This window comes from Hypanus sabinus, chromosome 22 (assembly GCF_030144855.1).
Source record: "Hypanus sabinus isolate sHypSab1 chromosome 22, sHypSab1.hap1, whole genome shotgun sequence".
Taxonomy (NCBI): domain Eukaryota; kingdom Metazoa; phylum Chordata; class Chondrichthyes; order Myliobatiformes; family Dasyatidae; genus Hypanus; species Hypanus sabinus.
The window spans coordinates 51,982,033-52,005,491 of NC_082727.1; the positions used below are offsets into that span (position 1 = coordinate 51,982,033).

Below are 23,459 nucleotides of genomic sequence, written 5' to 3' on the forward strand. Positions count from 1 at the left end.
GAGCTGCTCGCGCCCCGAACCACCAGACGTTCTGCAGATCTCGAGTGCAGCGCGCGGGAAACGCTCGAGCACCTCAGAAACTGACGCAACATCTATAAGGGGGACTAAACCGGTGCGAAGTCTCGGCCCGAAACCTCCACCGCTCATTCCCGCCTGCCGGCTCGGAGCAAATAATCCGTCCCCATGTGAGCTCCGACCAATGGGCTTGACCCTCATGTGAGCTCCGACCAATGGGCTTGACCCTCATGTGAGCTCCGACCAATGGGCTTGACCCTCATGTGAGCTTCGACCAATGGGCTTGACCCTCATGTGAGCTTCGACCAATAGGTTTGGCCCTCATGTGAACTCCGACCAATGGGCTTGGTCAAACGTGAGCTCCGCCTCCACACGTGTGTCCTGAGACTGCGGTGTGATTTTGATTTGTCTTCCCACAGACGCGGCCTGACCGGCAGAGTATTCCCGGTCCTCGCCGCTTTGTTTCCAAATTCCCCACCATTCGCTGATTCATTAGTTTCCTTGACCCGATATCCCGCTCACTCCGTCCCAGTTGACCCTCCATGCTGGTTAATGGCGGCCCCGGTGCAGCGGCTGAGTCACCTTGCTTTCCATGTCAGCGACAGCGGGCGCCTGGTCCGCCACCTGGTGCGGTTGTTCCGTTTCCAGCTGTGCGGCCACCGGGAGACGCCGAGTGTTCGGCAATCGCTGCTCAGGAGGGGCTCCGCCGCGCTCATCGTTAACGAGAGCGCGGGCGGCCGGTGCACCGGGCCGGAGGGCTTTCTGTACGACGCGGCTCCGGCGCATGTGGTGGACACCGCCTGCAACGTGTCGTTCGAGGTGAAGGACGTGGAGCGGGCGACACTCAACTTGAGCCGCCTGGGCTGCCAGGTTTTAGTGCCACCGAGCCCGGTGGAGGACGAGCTGGGTTCGGTCACTTATTCTGTGCTGGGGTCGGTGGTAGGTGATGTCCGCCACACTCTCATCGACCGCAGCAACTACTTCGGAGACCTTCTCCCCGGTTTCGATCCGTGCCCTGTAGCTGCCGTCCGGTCTCCGGAGCAGGCCGGCGGTCCGGTGGCAATCACTCATTTTGATCACATAACCTATGCGTGCCCTCAAGGGCACAGCAACTACATCATGGACTGGTACCGGATGTGCTTCGGCTTCCAGCGCTTTCTCATTAATCGGTGAGTGTTGATGGAGGAGCTTTAGATAACGCAAAGGTTTCCATCACCCCTCTTGTGACTTGATAAGTTACTTGGAAATGTAGCGATGGCGGTGGAGGGAATATGATGGTGTTGTTTTGTAACTACCGATCCATTGCTCGCATTTAAGGATTCACTTTAGGTTTACAAGTGTGTCCTGCCGTTAAAGTCTTTGTTATGTCTCTCTGAAACCTTACAAGGTTGTCAGAGCGATAATTTTGGCGCTGGTGTTTATTCTGTAAACAATAATGATACCCTGCGGGACTTTTCACAAATTACAAACATCAAATAAAAAATGCACCACAGGTGCTGAAAAACCTGAAGTTCAGCAAAAATAAAGCACTAACGTTGGAACCATTCAAACAATTAGTTGAGTTAGAAATGGAGTTAACGTTTCTCGTGTGACTTTACCTCAAGACAATTAAGACCTGTGTTCAACATGTTTTTTCTGCCCATTTTTATGAACTCAAACCTATTTCCATGGTGTGTTTTATTATGTTTTTTTTTTCTATTTTTGTTAATCCACTTCTCCCAGGCAGTGTAATAAACATTTTTACATTATAGATACAAATATTTGCTGAAGGTTCAACTTCTACAGTTAAAAATTGATTTTAAGTGTTTTTTTTAAGAGTAACCAACTGAACATTAACGCTTTATTAGATTTCACATCACTGGACCTAGTACCCAAGATGGAGCTCACTAATTGTACAACTTCCTGCAGCTTTTGGACCTGTGCAGTAGCTGCCCTGTACCAGACAGTGCTACAGATTATGAGAATACTCTCCACCGTACATCAGTAGAAGTTTTAGAGTGTCTTATGTGACAAACCAAATCTTCTCAAACTCCTAATGAAGTATAGCCTTTGTCTTTTTATAGCTGCATTGATATGTTGGGACCAGGTTAGATCCTCAGATCTTGACACCCAGGAACTTTAAATTGCTCACTATCTCCACTTCTGATTTCTCTGAGGAATGGCTTGTGATCCTTCGCCCTATCTTCTGAAGTTCACAATCAGCTCTTTGGTCTTACTGCTGTTGAGTGCAAGGTTGTTACTATGACACCACTCAACTAGCTGATATATCTCACTTCTGTATGCCTCCTTGTCTCTATTAGGATCATTTGAATTGTAATAGTGTCAAACATTTTATTTTTCTAGAAATGAAAGTGTAGACAATGGTTATGTCATTCAAGGGAATGACATTGGATTGCGCTTGACTGCTATGGAATATTGGAAATGCAGTGAAGTTGGTATGTCAATCTCTTCAAATGAAGAAAAGAAAACAGACTGCAAGTTTGTGATTGCTGAGTCCTTACCCTATCAAGGTACAACAGACATTACTGTGTTTTAAAAAAAAAGTCATTTCTTAAAAAAAAAATTAAATGAAGCTGTATTTTACGTATGCATAGTTTCAGATATTTTTCCATGTAATATCCAATGATTTTTATTTGGCCAAATATTTTAACAATAGAATCACTGGGTGTCTTATTCATCAAAGTGTCATGTCAATTTTGCCTGTAGTTAGTTAATCAAATTTGCATAATTTCCCTATTAAATACTAAACAGACGATCACAATCTAATCTGCATCTGTCACCCTATAAGGTGCCACCAGCCAGATTATAATTGCTTTGTGGATAAAGGTTCTTCCAATTTCATCTTTAGTTCATTGGTTCTTAAACTGTATTTTGTTCATTTCTTGGTGTTCTTAGAACATAACATTACTATCAAGGTAGGCATTTGTCACCCAATCCTAAGTGTCCTTGAAAGGATAGTGGCTGAACTTTGAGGGAAGTTTAAAGGTGAGGGGCCATTTTTTATTATTATGCGGAGAAGGGTTGGGTTAAGCTGTTCTCCAATCTTAGCAATTTACTTGTGAATGTTTTGTCACCATAAGAGGACACATCAGCAGTGCTTTTTTAATTGTGTCCTCTAAAAGCTTTGCCATTATATAGTTGTCAATCAGCTGATTAGTTGTCCTTACAGAAACTCATTTGTGATGTAGGGGAAGAACTATCATTGCCAATTGGTTGTGTAGCAAGCTTTGAGTGTTACGGAATGGAATTCTACTCATGAATAGGATCTGCTTCATGTCTGTTTACAGAATTGTTTGTGGAAAACCATGCTTCTAGGAATTCTCTTGCATGTTTGCATCATGACTTTCACTGATACCCAGTCGGATTTGCTCCCCTCTTGCTCTTCATGGGTAGAGAATAGGGAGAGTTTGTCATGCTACTTAACAGCCAATTGATGTTCATGGATAGTTTTCTCCCAGTTTGGCTGACGTAATATTTACTGCAGTCCCCTCATTTGGATTTTCTAGACCACATTGCTCTTGTCCAATAGCTTGGTTTGTTCTTTTGGTCTGAAAAGTATCCTCAGTGTGGCTGTTGGCTTGTGTTTGACCAAAATTGGAGCAAGATATTTGGAATATATGGAAGAACAACTTGATGAGTAATTTCCAGGTGCATTGTCAACCTCGTAGACAAATTTGTATGACATTACTTGGGTCCATTTCATGTGAATACTTTAAAGAGATGTTTCTCCTTTATCCTTTTGCTCCACTGTGCTGAAGTGTCTCTCTGCTCTCTGGCTCTTTTTGCATACATTTCGGTGGTGGTTGTGATAGTTTAGGATCTGATCTGTATGTGTTCCCTTGCAATAAACTGAAGTTTCCAAAGTGCCGTGTGTGGTAGGTGCCTGGTATAGTTTACTGGGCTATTAGTGGAATCAAGAGGTTAAATATGAAAATAGAGGGGTATGGATGATTCAACAGAGGAGCACATTTAATATAAATTGGCATCAAGGTTGGCATAACATTGTGGGCCCATCAATTGCTATACTGTTCTTCGTTCTAACTCCTTGAGTCGCCCAATCCTGCCGTAGAGAAGGTACATAATGCTGTTGGCTAGGGTGCTCCAGTGATAATGAAGAAAACATAAAATACTTCCAAGACAGCATGGTCTGTTGCTTGATGGGAACCTGAATTGTATGAGGTTCCCATGATCTGTTGCCCTTATTCTTGGTAGAAATCAGTTTGAGAGGTAACTGCTGTGCCTTTTGTTCATTATACACAGTGTAGGCACTTTGCCAAAGGTAGAGGCATTGATTGGAAGAAGTCAGTTAGACTGCTTTGTCCTGGATGGGCGTTAAGAGTTTTCAAGATGAGGTTGAACTTTGCTACCAACCCCACCCCCACCCCCCAACATCTCCAAAAGAACTATCTGTCATGTGGTTAGAAACTCTTAAGAAATAACAAACAATATAAATAAAGAGCAGAGCTTTCTATTTCATTTAGATTTTGTCCTCTGTTTAATATTCATGCTTAACCTATATAAGCTAAATATCTACTGTCTCAAATTTGAACATATAGTACTTTTCTCCTCTAACTGTCATAGAGAACCAATTAATTCTCGACTCTCTGAGAAAAGGAATTTCTCCTCACCAAGTTGCCCTTTATTCTGAAACCAAGCAAGAGGAAATATTCTCTGATCATCTAACTTGCCAGGCCTCCGCAGGTTCATATTTCAACAAGATCATCTTTCATTCTTCAGAATTCCAGCTCGGGTTCTTCCAGCTACATTACTGAGAATCAACAATTAGTCTTTGAATTGTCTCCATCCACACTCCTCCTTAACTAATGGAACCAAATCTATTTGCAGGACACGTAAACTGATTAATGTTCTCTACTTTGTAGCAAGGTGTATCAACTTTGACAATAAAAGCCAAGGTCGAGTTTTTTATCAATGTAAGTATTTGCTGTACATCTATAGTGATTTTAAATACTGTGTATAAGGTCCCTGTTGGCAACATTGTGTACTTCACATGTAAGCAACACTTTTATGTTTTTTACCCCTCCCAAAGTGGTAACTACACTCTACAAGTTTTATTCCATCTGCTGACCTTTTGCCAGTCACTTTACCTAAGAATTGGTGGGGTAGTTAGTTGTCATTATCAGTGCATACCAAAATGCTACCTAGGTCTTATTACTCGCAAGTGTGGACTGCTTCATTTGCTAAACAGTTATTAATAACAGGAAATGTTCTTTGAGTATCTACCCTGCTGATCTGATAACTGTAATGGAAACTGAAAATTTAGAGGCTCAAAATCTGGAATTCAAATGGAAACTGCTAGGAACAGTCAGGTTGGGAGCCAGTGTCGGTTTTGAGCTTCTGAGGTTTTAAACATTGGCCAGGCAATGTGCATTTACAAATCAGACAAAGTTAAAACTGAAAGATATATTTGGCATTTCAGGAGGAAGAAGTTTGTCTTATGAAAGAATAACAGAATAGAATTTGAAATGGGCATAAAGAAGAATTAAACGTGTGTCTTCAAAATTGGAAGTAACTATTATCACTTGGCAGTTAATTTGTGCAAACATGTTATTGAACTTTAAGTATTTGAGATTAAATTATAAGCCAGTGTACTGTTTATTTGTGTCCATGAAGGATAAACATGATTAAGAACAGCAATGTTACTTCTCTTGATAATAAATAGCACTGGTTCTGCCTACTGGATTGAGGCCCAGTTTCATGTTTTCAGGCCTTGGAGTGGATTGTCTTCATTTCAATTAATAATTTGAAAATTTACTGCAAATCTTCTTTACAAGAGACTATGTATTAACATTGTTGTTTTCTGAAGGTTAAAAGTCACATTGGCATACATCCAACTTTTGGACATGCACCTCCGTAGTGGTTCTGGTGAAGATCTGCTTTTTGTATTTTATCCCATTATTACTGTGCTTTAAAATCTGGAGGTGAGAGAATACCGGAGAGATGGCGGGGAAGATGCTAGTACAGTGCTTATTATCTTAGTGTTAAATAACTATACAAAGTAAATTCAGTATGTACTTCAGTCTGACAAGCAGGAGAAGAAACGTGCTTTTTGTATTTGGAAAGGTGATGGTGGGGGTACATTAAGAACACACTTGTATTTCTCTTGGGTAGGGAATTCTAGAGGTTAAACATGGTGCTATTGAAGGAATGGTAAAATGTGTATACATCAGGGTGTTTTCAGTATGATGGTGTGCCTTTGTACCATCTTGCCTTGGCGTTCAGAAATATGGCCATGGGTCCCTTGGTTAACATTGCTGGTAGTTCGTACTGAAGTCATTGTATGCCTATAGTGATGGAAAAACTTTTTTAATCAGGTAGTTTAAGAACTGATCGAGTGGATTACTTTACCCTGAATGGTGGTGGTGTGTTGCCTCTTGTATGAGTGCAATGAGGATAATACTCAGTGATGGAGTGTATTCTTTCATGCTGCTGACTTGTGCTTTGGTGGGGAAAGTGATGAGGTGAAATCTAAGTATTATATATACACTTGCTGTGACCTGCTATTATGGTTACATTCCATCTGTATCACAGTTGCCTGGCTGCCAGAGTTGTCATAAGTGGCCTTCCTCACTGGTCCCCTACTTGCATGGTCACTCAGTTTTTGAGGATGGCCTGCTCTCAGCAAGTTTACCCGTGCCATATTCTTTCCATTTCTTGATGATTGACTTAATTCTACTCCAAGGGATATTCAGTGACTTGGAAATTCTCCTGTGTCCATTCCCTGACTTGTGCTTTTTAGTAACCTTTTTTGTGGAGTTGTTTGGAGTGTTCTTTTGTCTTGTATAGTTTTTGCCAGGATACTAACTCGGTAGTTGGACCTTCCAGATACAGGTGTATTTTTACAATTGAAATACCTTGACTACACACAGATCTCCATTTAATTAACTACGTGGTTTCTAAAACTAGTTGGCTCCACCAGTGATGATTTGGTGTCATAGTAAAGGGGGTCAGTACTTATACAATCAATTATTTTGTTATATATTTGTAATTAATTTAGATAACATTGCAGAGATCTGTTTTCACTTTGACACCCAAGAGTCTTTTTCTGTTGATCAGTGTCAAAAAAGCCAAATTAACTACAATGTGAAATTATTGTAAAACAATAAAACATGAAAGCTGCCAAGTTGGGGGGGGTGAATACTTTGATAGACACTGTATGTTGATTTGTTGAATGATGGCTCTGTAACCTCACTTTAGGAATTAATATTCAGATACTTCCTGCTTTGTAAAGACATTGAGTGTGATCACTATAAAAGATCGTGGATATTTCTACTTTAAATTATGCAAATATTTTCTTAATATGATCCTGATAGTGGGCTGGTTTGATCTCAACAAATTTGCTTATTGCTTTTCATAATTTATTGTTGTGCTGATAGTATGAGAAGTAATGCACATCAAGGTAAATTATTTTAATACATTAAAAGGGAACATCCATTTAAATTTACATTATTAAACGTGATAGTGTTGCACAAGATGAAATAACTGCACAAATGATAAATTCTGCTCAAAGATAAATGAGTTTGATCTGCAGTATTAGTACAAAGAATTGGTTGCATAATTTCCAAGGTTGGGCCTGAAATCATCCAGCATGCCTAATCTTAACAGCCAAGGGCAAAAATGGAAATTGTGGTGATGCAACCTTGAAAATGACAACAGAAGGAAATAGTAAATCAAGCAGTGTACTTGTTATGTATACAGATAAGTAATAAAGTATAAAGCTCATGGTTTTGTTAGCCAAGTATTTACTGGTGATCATACTTTGGAACGGTATGAATCTCAAACTTAAACAAACATGTACCAAGATTTGGGCAACATTGTAGGTTTTTTTTGTCCTATAAATTAAGCAAACTTTATTGGTGTAGTTTGAAGTGCCTTTAACAATGTTTTCTAAATTATGTTGATACCTCATTTGGGGACAAGTCTACATTGGATTGCAATAGTGTGTAAGGAGAAGAGAAATTAAATTTCTTGAAGGGTTGTTATAGATTCAACTTTATTCTGCAACTTCTGTGTCATTCCAGATAGTTGGCCACTCTTACTTGTTCCACCAAATTGCCTAAATGATATTTGTTCTCTTTTGTATCTTGCTATGTAAATAAAATGGAAAATTAAATATTGCTAAATTAAATTTTAATCACAACCAACTGATGTTCTGGCCTGACACTAACATGTTGAAAATTGTAATGAATTATTAGATATTTTTACAAATAATTTATGTATGTGTTTAGGTAAAAACCAAGTTGACACATTTCTGGAGGAGCACCGTGGAGCAGGAATACAGCATGTGGGATTGTACACCAGTGACATAGTTTCCACCTGCAAATCTCTTGTAGATGCCGGGGTTCAGTTTTTTACCCCTCCTGCTACATATTACACAGAGGTACTGACTTAAAATTTAAATAGTTTACAAAAGAAATAAAAACACGATATCTCAAAAGGTAATATAAGATGGTTTCTTCTAGGATTTAAGATTAAGTTTGTGCTTTTCTTTATTTTGAATGAGTCAAACATCAATAGGTTTGCACTAACTATGTTCAGTATAATTCTTGAGTAGGTATCACTTATGATCATCCAACTTTTTTTATTAAGTTGTTGGATTGAGGGAAGAATTTTTCAAATCTGTCTTAAGAACTGCATTGTTCTGAAGAAATCTCTGCTTTTCCATATCTCTGGCTATTATGACATTGATGTATGGACCACTTTTGGTAAGAATGTGCTCTGTATGTAACCCTTTACCCAATTACTGTCTGGTTCTAGGGCCTTTAGTCTCACAGCATCCACCATGTTAAGCTTCCATGGAAACTCCTATATTTCAGTGAGGTTATATAAACTGTAGAGAATATAGGCCAATTTGTCTTAATTACTCCTCGAGGTAATCTTTTCATGTTAGGAATGTATCTAGTTAATCTTTGTTGCAGTAAGGTGCATACTTCCTTACTCATGAAAGTCAAAACTGCGAACGTTATTTCAGAAATTGTCTTGCTTGTACAATTGTAGCAAGACTTTCTTCATATACTCATGCAGTAAAGGCTTTCCCAGAATCATCCTCGTGAACGTTTTCTGGGCTCTCTCCAATGGCACACATCCTTTCTGTTGATGCCTAAAACTATTGACAATACTCCAAGTGTGACGTGACTTGTGTCTTCTAAAGCCTTGGCATTACCTGCTTGCTTTTATATACGATTCCCTTTGAAATAAATGTCAACATTACATTTGCCTTCTTTACCACAGACGCAACCTGTAAATTAACTTTCTGGGAGTCTTGCACAAGGACTCCTAAATCCCTCTGCACCTCTGATGTTTGAACCTTCGTCCCATTTAGATAATCTGCAATATTGTTCCTTTTACCAAAATGATTATCATGTAGCGGTGTGCTACATGCAGCGCTAAAATTCATATATTTCCCAACACTGTATTGTATCTGCCACTTTTTTGCCCATTCTTCCAATTTGCCTAAGTCCTGCTGCAATGGCAATGTTTCTTCAGCACCACCTACCCCTCCACCTATCTTCATATCATCCACAAATTTTGCCGCAAAGCCACCAATTCCATTATCCAAATCATTGACAAACAATTTGAAAAGTAGCAGTCCCAATACTGACCCCTGAGAAACACCACTAATCACTGGCAGCCAACCAGAAAAGGCCCCCTTTTTTCCTCACTCACTGACTCCTGTCAGTCAGCCATTCTGCTATCCATGCCAGTAACTTTCCTGTCACACCAAAGATATTGTTAAGCAGCCTTGTGTGGCACCATATCAAATTAATTCTGAAGATCCAAGTAAATGCCATCCACTGCTTCTCCATTTTCCACCCTGCTTGTTACTTCCTCAAAGAACTCTAACAGATTCGTCAGGCCAGATTTCCCTTTACAGAAATCATGCTTATTTTGACTTATTTTATCATTAATCTCCAAGTACCCCAAAACCTCATCCTTAATAATAGACTCCAACACTTTCCCAACCACTGAGTTTAGGCTAACTGGCCTATAATTTCCTTTTCAGGTGACTTATCCATCTTAAGACTGTAAAGTTTACATAGCACTTTTTCCTTTGTAATAACAATGACACTCACTCCTGCTCCCTGACACTCATGGTCCTCTGGCACACTGCTAGTGCCTTCCACAGTGAAGACAGTTGCAAAGTACCCATTAAGTTCATCTGCCATTTCTTTGACCCCCACTACTAACTCACCAGCATTATTTTCCAGTGGTCCAATAGAAATTCTTACCTCCCTTTACTCTTTATATAACTAAAAAAGCTTTTAGTATCCTGCTTTATATTACTGGGTAGTTTGCCCTCATATTTCATCTTTTCCCTCATTCTTTTTTTGTTGCCTTTTGTTGGATTTCAAAAGCTTCCCAATTGCCCAGCATCCCACTCACTTTTGCTACCTTATGTGCCCTGTCCTTGGCTTTAATAACATTCTTAACTTCCCTTGTCGGCCATAGTTGGCTACCCCTGCCATTTGAGAGCAACTACTTCTGTGGGACACATCTATCCTGCGCCTTGTGAAGTATTTCCAGAAACTTCAGCCACCTCTGTTCTGCCATCAACCCCGCCAATATCCTCCAGTCAATCTGGGCAAGCTCCTCTCTCACCTCTGTAGTTCCCTTTATTCCATTGCGATACTGGCCCATAACACTTGTGCTTCTCCCTCTCAAATTGCAGTATGAATTTAATCATAGTATGATCACTGTCTCATAAGGGTTCCTTTACATTAAGCTCACTGATAAGATCTGGGTTATTACACAACACACAATATAAGATGGCCTCTCCCGGGTAGGCTCGAGCACAAGCTGTTCTTAAAGTGCCATCTCTTAGGCATTCAACAAATTCCCTCTCTGTGATCTAACACTAACCTGATTTTCCCAATCCCCTTGCATGTTGAAGTCCACATTACAATTATGACATTACCCTTTCGTTTATAGGTCATACCTGCCCCAGGAGAGGTCCCAACTAACCAGAAATCTGAATCACTGCCCCAATTCTTCAGCCACACATTTATCTGCAACCTCATTCTATTCCTATCCTCACCGTTGTGTGGCATAGGTAGCAACCCTGAGATTACTAGTCTTGAGGTCCTGCTTCTCACTTCCTAACAAACTCCCTGCATTCTTTTTTAGGACCCCTCCCCTTTTTTGTTTCATCTGAGTGGCTGGTACCAGTATGTACTATAACTTCTGGCCTCCAGAAATTATAGTATTTATTATTATAAAAATAAATTTATTATTATAAATTTTTTTATTATTTTATTATAAGTTATATTTTGGATGCATTCAGAAACATCTGTTTTTCATGTCCACAGTATGACCATCTGTCCCCAGAACGTTAGAGTCCCTATTAGTGCTGCCATCCTGTTCAGTTCCCTGCCCTCTGAGCCACAGGGCCAGACTAAGTGCCCGAGGCACGGCCGCTGTTGATTCGCCCAGGTAGGTCATCTTCCCAACAGTACTCAAAATGGTGTACTTATTGTTACAGGGAATGGCCACAGAGGTGCTCTCCACTATCTGACGTTCTCCCGTCCCTCTCCTGACAGTCAGTGATTTATCTGTCTCCTGTAGCTTTGAGGTGACTAACTCTCTGTAGCTCCTATCTATCATCTCTTCACTTTCCCTAACAAGCTGAAGGTCATTGAGCTGCAGCTCCGGTCTTTTAACACGGTCTATTAGGAGCTGCATCTCAATGCACGATGACTTGCTCATCGGGGAGGCTGGTAGTCTCCTGGAAATCCCTCATCTGACACTCAGAACAAAACACTGGCCCTGTAGATGTAGTCCCTATTCCTTTGAGTTAAATAAGAAATAAGGAATGAACATGCCTACTTGCCTTTCCTCCGTATGTTGAGTCAAGACCTTGCCACTCTGACTCAAGATTGCTCCCATGGTGACTGCTCCGCTAGACAGTACCACCCTTTATAGAGATTGGATTTCTTTGCCAGATTTGCATGGGAACGCTTCTGGGTCTGCGCAGCACTCCAATCAACAACCTGCTGAAGAAAAAGTTACTGCTCTAAAGCAGTCTCGTGCAGGAAAGCTTCTCCTGCATCTGCGGAGTACTCCAATCTGTCCTGCCCTTTCTGAAAACCAATTCTCACTAATGGCTACAATATCATAATTCTGCATGCTGACCATACTTTCTGCTCATGTACCTTACATACAATACTCCTTGCATTGAAATAGATGCAAATAAGTACAGGTCGACCACCTTGAATCTGGTAATCAGTAATCTGGTTTTATGGCTGTTTCAGGCTGTGGAAGAAGCTGTTCCAGAGCCTGTTGGTCCTGGCTTTTGTGCTACAGTACTGTTTCCTGGATGGTAGCAGCTGGAACAGTTTGTGGTTGGGGTGGCTCGGGTTTCCAATGACCCATTGGGCCCTTTTTACACACTTCTTTGTAAATGTCCCGAATAGTGGGAGGTTCAAATCTAAAGGTGTGCTGGGCTGTCCGCACCACTTTCAGCAGAGTCCTGCAATTGAGGGAAGTACAGTCCCCCTACCAGGCAGTGATGCAGCCAGTTTGAATGCTCTCAGTTGTGTCACTGTAGAAAGTTCTGAGGATTTGGAGGCTCGTACCAAACTACTTCAACTGTCTGAGGTGAAAGAGGTGCTATTGTGCTTTTTTCACCACACAGCCGTTATGTACAGACCACGTGAGATCCTCTGTGTATGCTGAGGAACGTAAAGCTGTTCACCCTCTCAACCTATCACTGTGTTTGGCTGCTCTAACACTGCAGGAACCCACAGGTGTAACTTGTTAGTCTTAAGGTATTTTGCTGTGCTGTACTTCAATAAATTTTACTTACTTTTCATTTGTAGTTTCTTTTTATTATCCAACTTGTTATATTTACAGGATACTTTAAAGGTAGGATGAGGTGATCATCAGGTGGGTTAGAGGTGTTTATTTATTTAATCCTAACATAACAACCTGTGATTCAGCAAAATCACTAATCCTGCACTGCACATTTCCAGGGTTGAGCTGAATCTGTCATGCAGTCATGTGTCAGCAGCTTGCTGAGCACTCAGCCCTGGGGTGGTGTGGGGGCTGGAGGGCTGAGGCTATATACCTCAGTAGGCTGTTTGGAGCAGTAGGCCAACAGGAAAGGGTCCAATGTAACTGGAAGGTGGGATTTTGTATGATCCATTACCAGCCACTCAAGGCACTTCATGATTGTTGAAGTTGAGCACAAACCAGTTTTATACAAATATAATCTAATTCCAGAAGTTTTAATGAAAATTAAATTATTCTATAACTTCATTATTTTTTTTAAACAGAAGCTTTTTTTTTGTCCATTTTCCTTGAACTACACTAATTCCTTGAAAGGAATTTGCAGTCTGAATGAAGAGCTAACTATCACTAACTATCATATATCCTTTGTAGAGTTAGTTGTGCTGAAAATTAAGCTTAAATACTTGACTGCTCAAAAATCCTGAAATGTGTGTGGGTGATAGTATCATTCCATTGCTGGTGATTGCAAAATTCTGACCTGGATTATTTTTACACATTAAATCATTTTTGATCAGGAGGAACATGTGCATTGTGCTGTCACTTGGTATGCACAGTGGTTGTTGGTATAAAGCTAATCACCACCAACAATTTATTGGCATGAACTTCTGTGCCTCTTAAAATTAATGAAATTAAAAATAGACTCCCAATGATTCTATTTAATCTAACATTGCATTTACCGTTTCTTAATATTCCCCCCCTCCCCCGAATAGTGACCAATTATTGCTTTAGATCCTGGGCCTTAATTGCAAAATAATTTGCTGTAGTTGTTTCTGAAAGACAAATTATTGAATAAAGTTTCTTTCTCCACTAGTGTTTAATTACATTTTGTGATTATTTTTTTATATCTAGGTATTTTAATTATAAGGTATTATAAGTTTAATATCCTATTTGGGTAGACCAAATTTGTACTAAATTCTTTTGCCTTTGTCATGTTTTTACAGATTGACAAACAGCAGGAGATCATGAAAGTAGGAGAAGATCCAGAGTTGCTTTCACGATATGGCATTCTCCTCGATTCAGAGGTTGATGGTGAGCACTGTAAAGAAGCTGAATGTCATAGGCCAGATGATAACAAAAACAGGTTTGTTTGTTTTTTGAGACAATATTTAAAGTCTTCTGGGTCAGTTTACTGTCATTAATAATATTTGAAGAAAAATTTGAATAAAATAATCTTTGCTGTCTGCTTTCTGATTTATATCTTGATGAGAAAAACACAACCAGGGTAACCTGAACAGTTCAATACCACCACAGGTCTCTCAGGAAAGTATACAGGGACATTATGTTTAGGCAATCTTGGCCATTACTCAATATCCACCTCGAAGTTCTGACCAGTGATATTTAGCAGTCTGGCAAGTTTTGACTTGAAAATCTCACTCTTGTTTACTGTGACATTGAAGGAGGCTATTTGATCCATCTGCTCTCCACAAAAAAATCTTACCAATCCCATTCTCTCTCCTTATTTTGCATCGATCCTCCTCTCTCCACCCCACCTTCCCCTCTCAAACTTGTTCTCTCACACACCCAATAATTCCCTATTTTTTATTGTTTTTTTTTTGACATTTACTTACACTAGCACTTGATTTATAGGAGGCATGCCTTAGAGGTGTGAGGAGAATATGGAGTATCCACATGCTCACGTGGAGAATGTGCTGACTTCATGCAGTCAGTACTCAGTCAGGATCAAGCCTGCATCTTGAGATGTGAGACCGAAGCCCTAATTATTGGTAAGGTGTGAATCATGTTGCCCTTTAAGATATCCCAAACAATTTGGACTGTATTGTGTCACTTTCCCTAGCTTTAGGATCCTCTAATTGGAGAATACTGAAAGAGGGGTGGCATGGTAGTGTAGCGATTAGCAGAATGCTTTACAGAACAGGTGACCTGGGTTCAATTCCCGCTGCTGCTTGTATGTTTTCCATGTGCCGTGAGTGTTTCTTCTGAGTACTCCGGGTTCCCCCCACAGTCCAAAGACCTACTGGTTGGTAAGTTAGTTGGTCCTTGTAAATTGTCCTGTGATTAGGCTAGGGTTAAATCAGGATTGCAGGGCAGCGTGGTTTGAAGGGCTGAAAGAGTCTATTCCATGTTACACCTCCATAAGTAAATACATATGTCTGATTTTTCTGGAAATCAAATTTTTGTTGCTACCTAGTTTGTAAGCTCTGAAATTCTTAATTTCTCTGGTATTCTGCCTACATTTTCTAAGATGCTTATCGAAAGTAGCTCTTTCAGCGTCTGTTGTAATTTATCAAGCACGATGATTCTTTCTAGGTGAGGTGAGCCATTTTATTATATTAAAGATATGTATGAAATGCAAGTTGTTATGGCAGCAAGCATGGTGGACATTCTCCAGCTGTCAGCAAACTGAATCTGAGACTGAAGCTTGACTTCCTTTCTGAGATTGCAACCTCCTTCATCCCTGATGTGAAACATTACAGAGCCTCCCAAAGTTACAGCAGGGTGCTGTCCTGTGAAAAGTTCTAACCTGAACAGTCTGTGACTTGGAAATATGGCCAAAAATAGTTTCTGCATGGGAAGACATGCCTGCAGCCTCCGAGCAGCCAGCAAATGTACCCTGCCTTTCTCTCAAATGCTTGTTTGTACATTCAGGCTGAACCTAAGTGGAGTATTTGTAAGCTGTTAAAGACCTGTATTGATTAGGAAAATCACAAAAAGAAAACTATTTTCAGAATTATAATCCGCATCAAAACCAAACATCACATCCTTCAACTTCCTTGCTAATAAGCATTTATGGACTGAATGCACCATTACAGCATATTCAGTAGCTTTTGTAAAAGCTGTTGCTTTAGCACAAAGACATGTGTCACTGAAATCCAGTCAACTATCAGTTCCAGTGTTATTGGATGCTTTTTGTATCTGGGCAAATTGAAACATCAAAGCACTGTATTCATATTAAAAAGAATTCAGTCAAAATTCTCATGAGGTTAATGTACTATAAAAAAAAAATATGGATTTTATTTCATTTGCTGTTGGGGCGCTGGGATTGTTTCACCGTTCCTTTTCTAAATGGAATATTTCTAAAGTGTTTTTTTACATGCTTTCTGAAGTTTCTGAACTACAGGTAGTCCCCGAGTTACGAACATTCGGCTTACAGACAACTCGTACTTACGAACTGAGGAAGGAGAACACTGTCTGCCATTTTAAATCGGATCGCGACACCGTCCGCTATTTTAAGTCATTGCCGTTGACACTGTGTTTAGTGTTTAACTTTGTATTTGGCTTAAATTTTCTGTAAGATTCAGCCTGACCCCCCCCCCCCCCCCCCCAGTTCCAGTCGGCCGGTGGCGCAATGAGATCAGCGCCAGGCTCGAGAACAGAGGTTCCCGAGTTAGAATTAGTGACAGACGACAGACTGCTCCCGTGCCGGGTTGATGTCGACCCAGTGACTCCCATACCATCCGTGCTGGGTTGATGTTGAGCTCACAACTCGAACTTGTAAAAGAAAATCACTGCCACCTCCAGTTTAAATTCCCACAAGGAATATTGTGGAGGATCAAATACCTAAACCCAGCACAGCCCCCACTTGTCCCATTTAACCTGTCTCAGTGCGGTGGAGTTTAGGACCTGGGATATTCAGTGAGGTGGTCCTTAGGACCCAGTGGACCTCAGGAGCTGGCGCAGGTCAGACCTGCAGCCCACAGTGTCTGATCCATTGATAGGAAGCGATCACGATTGAAAATAAAGTGGAAATAATAAAACGTTTGGAAAGAGGTGAAATGCCATTGGTCATTGGAAAAGTGTTAGGCTACAGTCGGTCAACGATACAAACAATTTTAAAGGATGATGGATAAAGTGAGAATAATGGAGCTTGTGAAAGGCCCTGCCCCTCTGAAAGCTACAATTATTACTAAGGAACACAGTGGTTTAATTATTGGAATACATACGTTTCTTAAGTGTTTTATGTGCATAGAAAGGTAAAATATATACTAAGACAAACTTTTGACTAACTGACAACTAAATACTACCAGATATACTTGTTCCGACTTAAGTACAAATCCGACTTAAAGACAGATTCAGGAACGGAACTTGTACATAACCCGGGGACTGCCTGTATGTGCAATGTGTTTTGCTGTGCAATGTTTGTAGTCCATATCTTCATGGATCTCCACCTGTTCCTAGTTTGTCTTTAAGAACTCTTCTCTGTGTGGTCTTTTCAATATTGTTGGCTCAGATTCAGAAACAAGTTGTTCTACCATTTCAATGGAACATTGATAGGAACAGAAGTGCAACCAATGGCAATCTGAACCTGTAAACTTGTACCTTCTGCAACAGCAATATTCAGGCATACATAACTTTTATTTCGTCTGGCATTCATATTAGATACTATTTTAAGTGTAGTCAAGACTCCATAGCTTTGTATTAAATTTTGTAAACAATTGAGATTGGAACTAGTTTCAGAAACCAAAATGAGTGGTTCCTTTCAGAAAATCTGTTGTACTATGTGCCATTCCTCAGTTCAGCTGCATCAATTTGTCAGTTCTGTCAGAGACCGTGGCTGTGAGATTCCAGAAATGGAAAGGCCAGGGGGTGCGCTTAATGGTGTAAAGAAACTCCCTGCTGAAACAATAGGAAACCAAATAAGCATCTTGGGCCACGGTGCTATAAACTGATAAGAAAAGGCTGTGAGTGCCAGCATTTATGCAAGTATCACTGCAGGATATGCCTCAATGTTAGTTTATTATCAGGCGAGGTTTAATATGTTAATTGTAGAAAACTATGACGTATGAAAGTGAGCAGACTAGACATTTTCCTCTATCTTAAAAATCATGTAATGTTTTTGTTAATCCCTGCAAAGTTTTTTTTTTACCCCTAAAGATTCCTGTGGCTAGATTCCAAATGCATATTTCCTGCATAAGTGTATATTACTTGGGCGCTGGTAATGAGCATCATTTTAAAGTCTTCGTCACCCTTTATTACATCACGGTAGAAGTTTTGGGTATTAAGAATTACATTCAAGCATTCACTTAAAAAGCTATCAAAATAGCTCACACTTTTCAATAATTTTTTAAAGTGCCATTCTCTTTCTGAGATTGTCATACTAATTTCATTTATAATTGTGCTGTTCTGAGACCTTCCAATGTTCTCTGGTTTGCTATTTTATTTCTCCTAATATTAGTTTCAGAACTAGGAATGAATAATTTTTGAAGTTTGGTTATCAAACAATGTATGTTGCTTGCTGGTTTTGTTATTAGGGGTGGTTTTCATCCTATTATTCTCATCCAGTGCTCACTACTTACATGGCCCCCTTCTATAGTTCCTCCTTAGAATTAGCAAAATTGATTTCTACAAGAGACGAGGCAGATTCTGATTTGGCATATAGAATTGAGCTTCATGATATTTTTGTGAACATTTATGATCAAAATTTCCTTTGTAGGTACCTCATGCAAATGTTTACAAAACCAATATTTTCTGAAGAGACTTTTTTTCTTGAACTCATTGAGCGAAAGGGTGCCTCTGGATTTGGAGATGGAAATATCCGTGCACTGTGGAAATCTGTTCAGACGTCTATGGATCAGCATGAGGAGAATAAAACCAGAAAGGGAATATTGACAAGGAATGCCGGTTTGCTCTCAAGTTGAAGGACTATTCAGTGACAGTTGGAATTATCAGACCACAGTCCTGCTTTTGGCATTGAATTTCTAGGGTCTGCTTTCCAAAGATGTGCAATTGTACTAAATATGAAATATAAATGTACTGTAACAGATATCTTTATCCTTAATGTTTGATGCCTTGTACTATTTTGTGTTGATTTAAATTCTATATTCTGCGTCTGAGGAAGATTTAGGAATCCATATGTGTTCCCAACTCGAGTGCTTCAGATTTGGTATTTGAAGCTACTTGATATTTCAAATGTAGATCATTTGGTTTGGTTTTACCTTGAATCCATTTGGATTCAGAATTTTGCCCTCTAGTTAGTTCACTTTTCATGGGTCCTTGCAGAAAGCCATGTGCAGACCATCCTACTTGGTTCAGTTAATGGAAATTCATCATTACAGAATTCACAAATCATTACCCAAAAATTTGGTATAGAATCAAATTCATTCTCAGAATTTGTTGGAGTGGAAAAAGAATTTAAAAAAAGTTATCTTGCTTTTTGTGACATATACACAGATGTGCCTTTGCCAAATGAAAAATTGCAATGTGGATCAATTTCTAGGAATTAAACCCTCAGGTTAATATTTCTATAATTTTTCCCTACTCAGTCAACAATTAGATATGTTGTTTGAAACAACATTACCAAATTGATCTTGATGCAAAATTTCAAAGTTCATTCCTTTTTCACACTTCAAAAAGATTTAGAAGGGTTACGTTTCCACAGGTACCATGTTTGAGATGAAATTTTAGAAGAAAAATGTACAATTCAAATGATGCCACAATCAATTCAGAGGAAGAGCTTTCCCTGTGGCCAGGTCAAGAAGAATCACTGATATCACTTCCAATTTAGTATGGCCTATTTGCTGATGTTTGTGTACTCTGGCATGATAAACATTTTTCCATACATTACAGCAGAGGTCAAAACCAGGGTTAATTGATGTGCAATAGAGTCAACTTCCATGTCCAGATATGCAAGTCCATTACATGTGCAGATTAGTGAGTTTAAATATGTAGATTTGCATTAATGGAATTTTCAATTTTGGTTGGAACTAGAGGCAAGGGGACTTGGCACTCCAATATTAAGTAAATGAGTATAGAGGTACCTTAAAATTCTTGTACATTTGAACTGAAATTAATTCTATCCATGTAGTGATAGAAAACTGCTTTTCAGTTTACACAATAGCAGCACATAAAACAATCCTTTTTAATTTTTTCCTTTGTGGTTTTATAATTTGAATCAAACTAGAGATTATCAGTGAAGGCATAATGAATAAATACATACTATATTTGCTTATCATTTCTGTTGTAAAATTATGTAATTTGAGTTTACCATATTTTTCTCTTTTGGAGAACATTTAACTAAATGTATGTGCCTTTGCCTTTAAGACATTGAGGATCATAGTGCATCCTGATTTTAGTCCCTTTATCGTGAAGTGCACTGAATATGAATTTTGTTTGAATTAGAAAATATTTTAAATAGGGTATTGTAGTTCTGTAACTTGAAAATCTTCAAAGATACATCAGTAAGAAAGTAATATGTCATAGTCTGCTGCATATTGGATTATATTAGTTCTAACAAATTGCAAATGAGACTAATTCAGGAAGGAAGACTAAGATCTTAGCATAGACAAGTTGAGCTGAAGGGTCTTTATTTAGTTCTGTGTATCACTGACCAAGTTTTTGAAATTTGTATCTTAGTTTTTAATTGTTTTCCTGTTGGTTCACTATATTTTTACTTTGCATTCAAAGTATAAGTTTCCTTCCACAGATTTTTTGTAAGATTTTTAATTATTTACTTAAGTGACCATCTGTTAATCAAGTAGAAACACTTATCAAAAAAGATTTGTTACGTTGGATTCATATGGCTAATAATTAAAGAACTTTTGATCACTTTTTGGAGCACTTATTCTTTGTAGAGATATTTCTGTAACCAGGCTCATAGCTTTGATTTTCAGCCACCTTCTCTCCAACTGTAGCAAGGTGCACCATTTGGATCACTTATACCACATAGTTCCACAATACAGGATGTGATATACCAGAACCCAATTTTACCCCATAATGGCTGTTGTATTCCAAAAGACCCTGTAATAGTCTTTAGGAAAATTTATGGATTGAAAACCTATCACTTTATCTGGAATTAATTGGACTTTTATAAGAATAGAATCTAAGGTAGATGTTATTTTAATCCAGTGATGACTTATGATTGTTTTGAAGTTCCTGGAAGTGGATTTAAATAGAGGAAACATTTCCCAGGGGTGGTTAGGACATTTATTTATCCATCATAAGGAAGGATACACAAGGCAAGGTGCTTGGGAATAAAACCAGTTTCATACATACAAAAACTGATGCACAGGTTGAGTCTAAGTATGTATAACCATATAACAATCACAGCACGGAAACAGGCCATCTCAGCCCTCCTAGTCCCACCTACCCGCACTCAGCCCATAACCCTCCACTCCTTTCCTGTCCATATACCTATCCAATTTTACCTTAAATGACATAACTGGCCTCTACTACTACTACAGGAAGCTCATTCCACACAGCTATCACTCTCTGAGTAAAGAAATACCCCTTTGTACTTCCCTTAAACTTCTACCCCCTAACTCTCAAATCGTCCTCTCGTTTGAATCTCCCCTACTCTCAATGGAAACAGCCTATTCATGTCAACTCTATCTATCCCTCTCAAAATTTTAAATACCTCGATCAAATCCCCCCTCAACCTTCTACACTCCAATGAATAGAGACCTAACTTGTTCAACCTTTCTCTGTAACTTAAATGCTGAAATCCAGGTAACATCCTAGTAAATAGTCTCTGCACTCTCTCTAATTTATTGATATCTTTCCTATAATTTGGTGACCAGAACTGTACACAATATTCCAAATTTGGCCTTACCAATGCCTTGTACAATTTTAACATTACATCCCAACTCCTATACTCAATGCTTTGATTTATAAAGGCCAGCATTCCAAAAGCCTTCTTCACCACCCTATCTACATGAGACTCCACCTTCAGGGAACTATGCACTGTTATTCCTAGATCTCTCTGTTCCACTGCATTCCTCAATGCCCTACCATTTACCCTGTATGTTCTATTTGCCAAAATGTAGAACCTCACACTTCTCAGCATTAAACTCCATCTGCCAACGTTCAGCCCATTCTAACCGGCATAAATCTCCCTGCAAGCTTTGAAAACCCACCTCATTATCCACAACATCTCCTACCTTAGTATCATCTGCATACTTACTAATCCGATTTATCACCCCATCATCCAGATCATTTATGTATATTACAAACAACATTGGGCCCAAAACAGATCCCTGAGGCACTCCGCTAGTCACCGGCCTCCATCCCGATAAACAATTAAACACCACTACTCTCTGGCATCTCCCATCTAGCCACTGTTGAATCCATTTTATTACTCCAGCATTAATACCTAACAACTGAACCTTCTTAACTAACCTTCCATGTGGAACTTTGTCAAAGGCCTTTCTGAAGTCCATATAGACTACATCCACTGCCTTACCCTCGTCAACATTCCTTGTAACTTCAAAAAATTCAATAAGGTTTGTCAATAAGTTGTGCAAACTTTCAATATGATGGTGATAGATCCTTTTTGTCTAAATTTCAAGATGCATCTTTAGCTTGCAGTGGTTTTGCATTTAATAAATTGTTCAATTCTAAGTCACAACTGAGACTCTAAATTATATTACCATCAGTCAATTCCAGCCAGGACTATTTTTCATCCAGCTATAGACACGTGTGAAATGTTAGTAGAGCTGCAAACTTAAGATAGTGTAAAGTAATTGATATTGGAGGTCTGTATCCCACTTCCAACATAGATCACTTCATCTGTACTGGGGTGTCAAATGAAGGTAACTGCTTAACTCATACAAGATACAATAATGGACAAAGCCCTCCTTGCCTTTTGAGCACATGTACATGGAGTGCTGTTGCAGAACAGTATCCATCATCAAAGACCCACACAAGCCAGACAATGCCGTCATCGAGAAGGTGGTACAGGAGCCTCAGGACCCACATCAACAGGTTCAGTAACGGTTATTAGCCCACAATCATTTTTGCATGGGGGGTAACTTCATTCGCCTCACCACTGAATTGTTCTTACTGAACCTGGCTCATTTACATGAATTCATCTTATTTTCTTGGTAATTTTTTTTTCTTGTATTTGCATTCTTTTTTGCACATTGGTTATTTGTCCATTCTGTTTCTGAAATTTACTGTGAATCTCAGTTGTATATAGTAATACAATAACAAATTTACTTTGGCTTTTCAGCAAGCAATCTATCTCAAGAAAGAGAACAAGTTATAGGAAGGAAATGCCACCAATGTGCCTGTTAGCTCCCCTTTTAATCTTTTACACTGAAGTTTATGGTGGCCAACTAACCTACCAGCACATACTTGGCACAAAGGAAAGGGGAGCACCCAGGGGAAATCTGAGTGATTTGCAAGGTCATAAATTGCAAATACAGGAAAAGTGGTACATCAAACAATGATCTTCAGAGCTATGAGTCAACTATAGTTATTGCTGCACCTCTTATCCAGTAATTTAAGCCAAATAAATCTTAGATATAGAACTACCAGTAAATATTTTCAATGTAGAGTACAACCGCAAAATGCCCTATCCATTCATGCAATTTTTGTCATATTTTTGGGGAAAATGCACTTATATTTACACTTGGATGTTTTCACCTCAGAAGACTTTTCCTATACCAATAATTACAATATTTACATATTACAGTAATATTACTGTTTAGTATAATTCAACTTTTATGGGAAGCATTAAAATGTGA

At 39.2% G+C, this 23,459-nt stretch overlaps 1 protein-coding gene across 3 annotated transcripts; it reads left to right on the forward strand.

Moving 5' to 3' along the window:
* The first annotated feature begins 78 nt into the window (after window positions 1-78).
* On the forward strand, window positions 79-20,533 carry hpdl (4-hydroxyphenylpyruvate dioxygenase-like). 3 transcript variants are annotated; one of them, XR_009507484.1, is made up of 7 exons: window positions 79-1,184; window positions 2,359-2,525; window positions 4,896-4,946; window positions 8,262-8,413; window positions 13,980-14,119; window positions 14,626-14,762; window positions 18,431-18,550. XR_009507484.1 is itself a non-coding variant. In XM_059947727.1 (6 exons), exons 1-6 carry the CDS (start codon window positions 355-357, stop codon window positions 18,633-18,635), a joined length of 1,545 nt encoding a protein of 514 aa, XP_059803710.1. In that variant the 5' UTR covers window positions 82-354; the 3' UTR covers window positions 18,636-20,533. The 3 variants fall into 3 exon arrangements, 2 of the variants coding, with proteins under 2 accessions (XP_059803710.1, XP_059803711.1); XM_059947727.1 differs by lacking the exon at window positions 14,626-14,762 and having other exon boundaries at window positions 82-1,184; window positions 18,431-20,533; XM_059947728.1 differs by lacking the exons at window positions 4,896-4,946; window positions 14,626-14,762 and having other exon boundaries at window positions 83-1,184; window positions 18,431-20,533.
* The last annotated feature ends 2,926 nt before the right edge of the window (window positions 20,534-23,459 follow it).

Coding starts and splice junctions, on each gene's coding strand:
- hpdl (XM_059947727.1), top strand. CDS start 355: ATGGGCTTGGTCAAACGTGAGCTCCGCCTCCACACGTGTGTCCTGAGA. Junction 2,526..4,895: donor TGAGTCCTTACCCTATCAAG/GTACAACAGACA, acceptor TCTACTTTGTAG/CAAGGTGTATCAACTTTGAC. Junction 14,120..18,430: donor CCAGATGATAACAAAAACAG/GTTTGTTTGTTT, acceptor TTTCCTTTGTAG/GTACCTCATGCAAATGTTTA.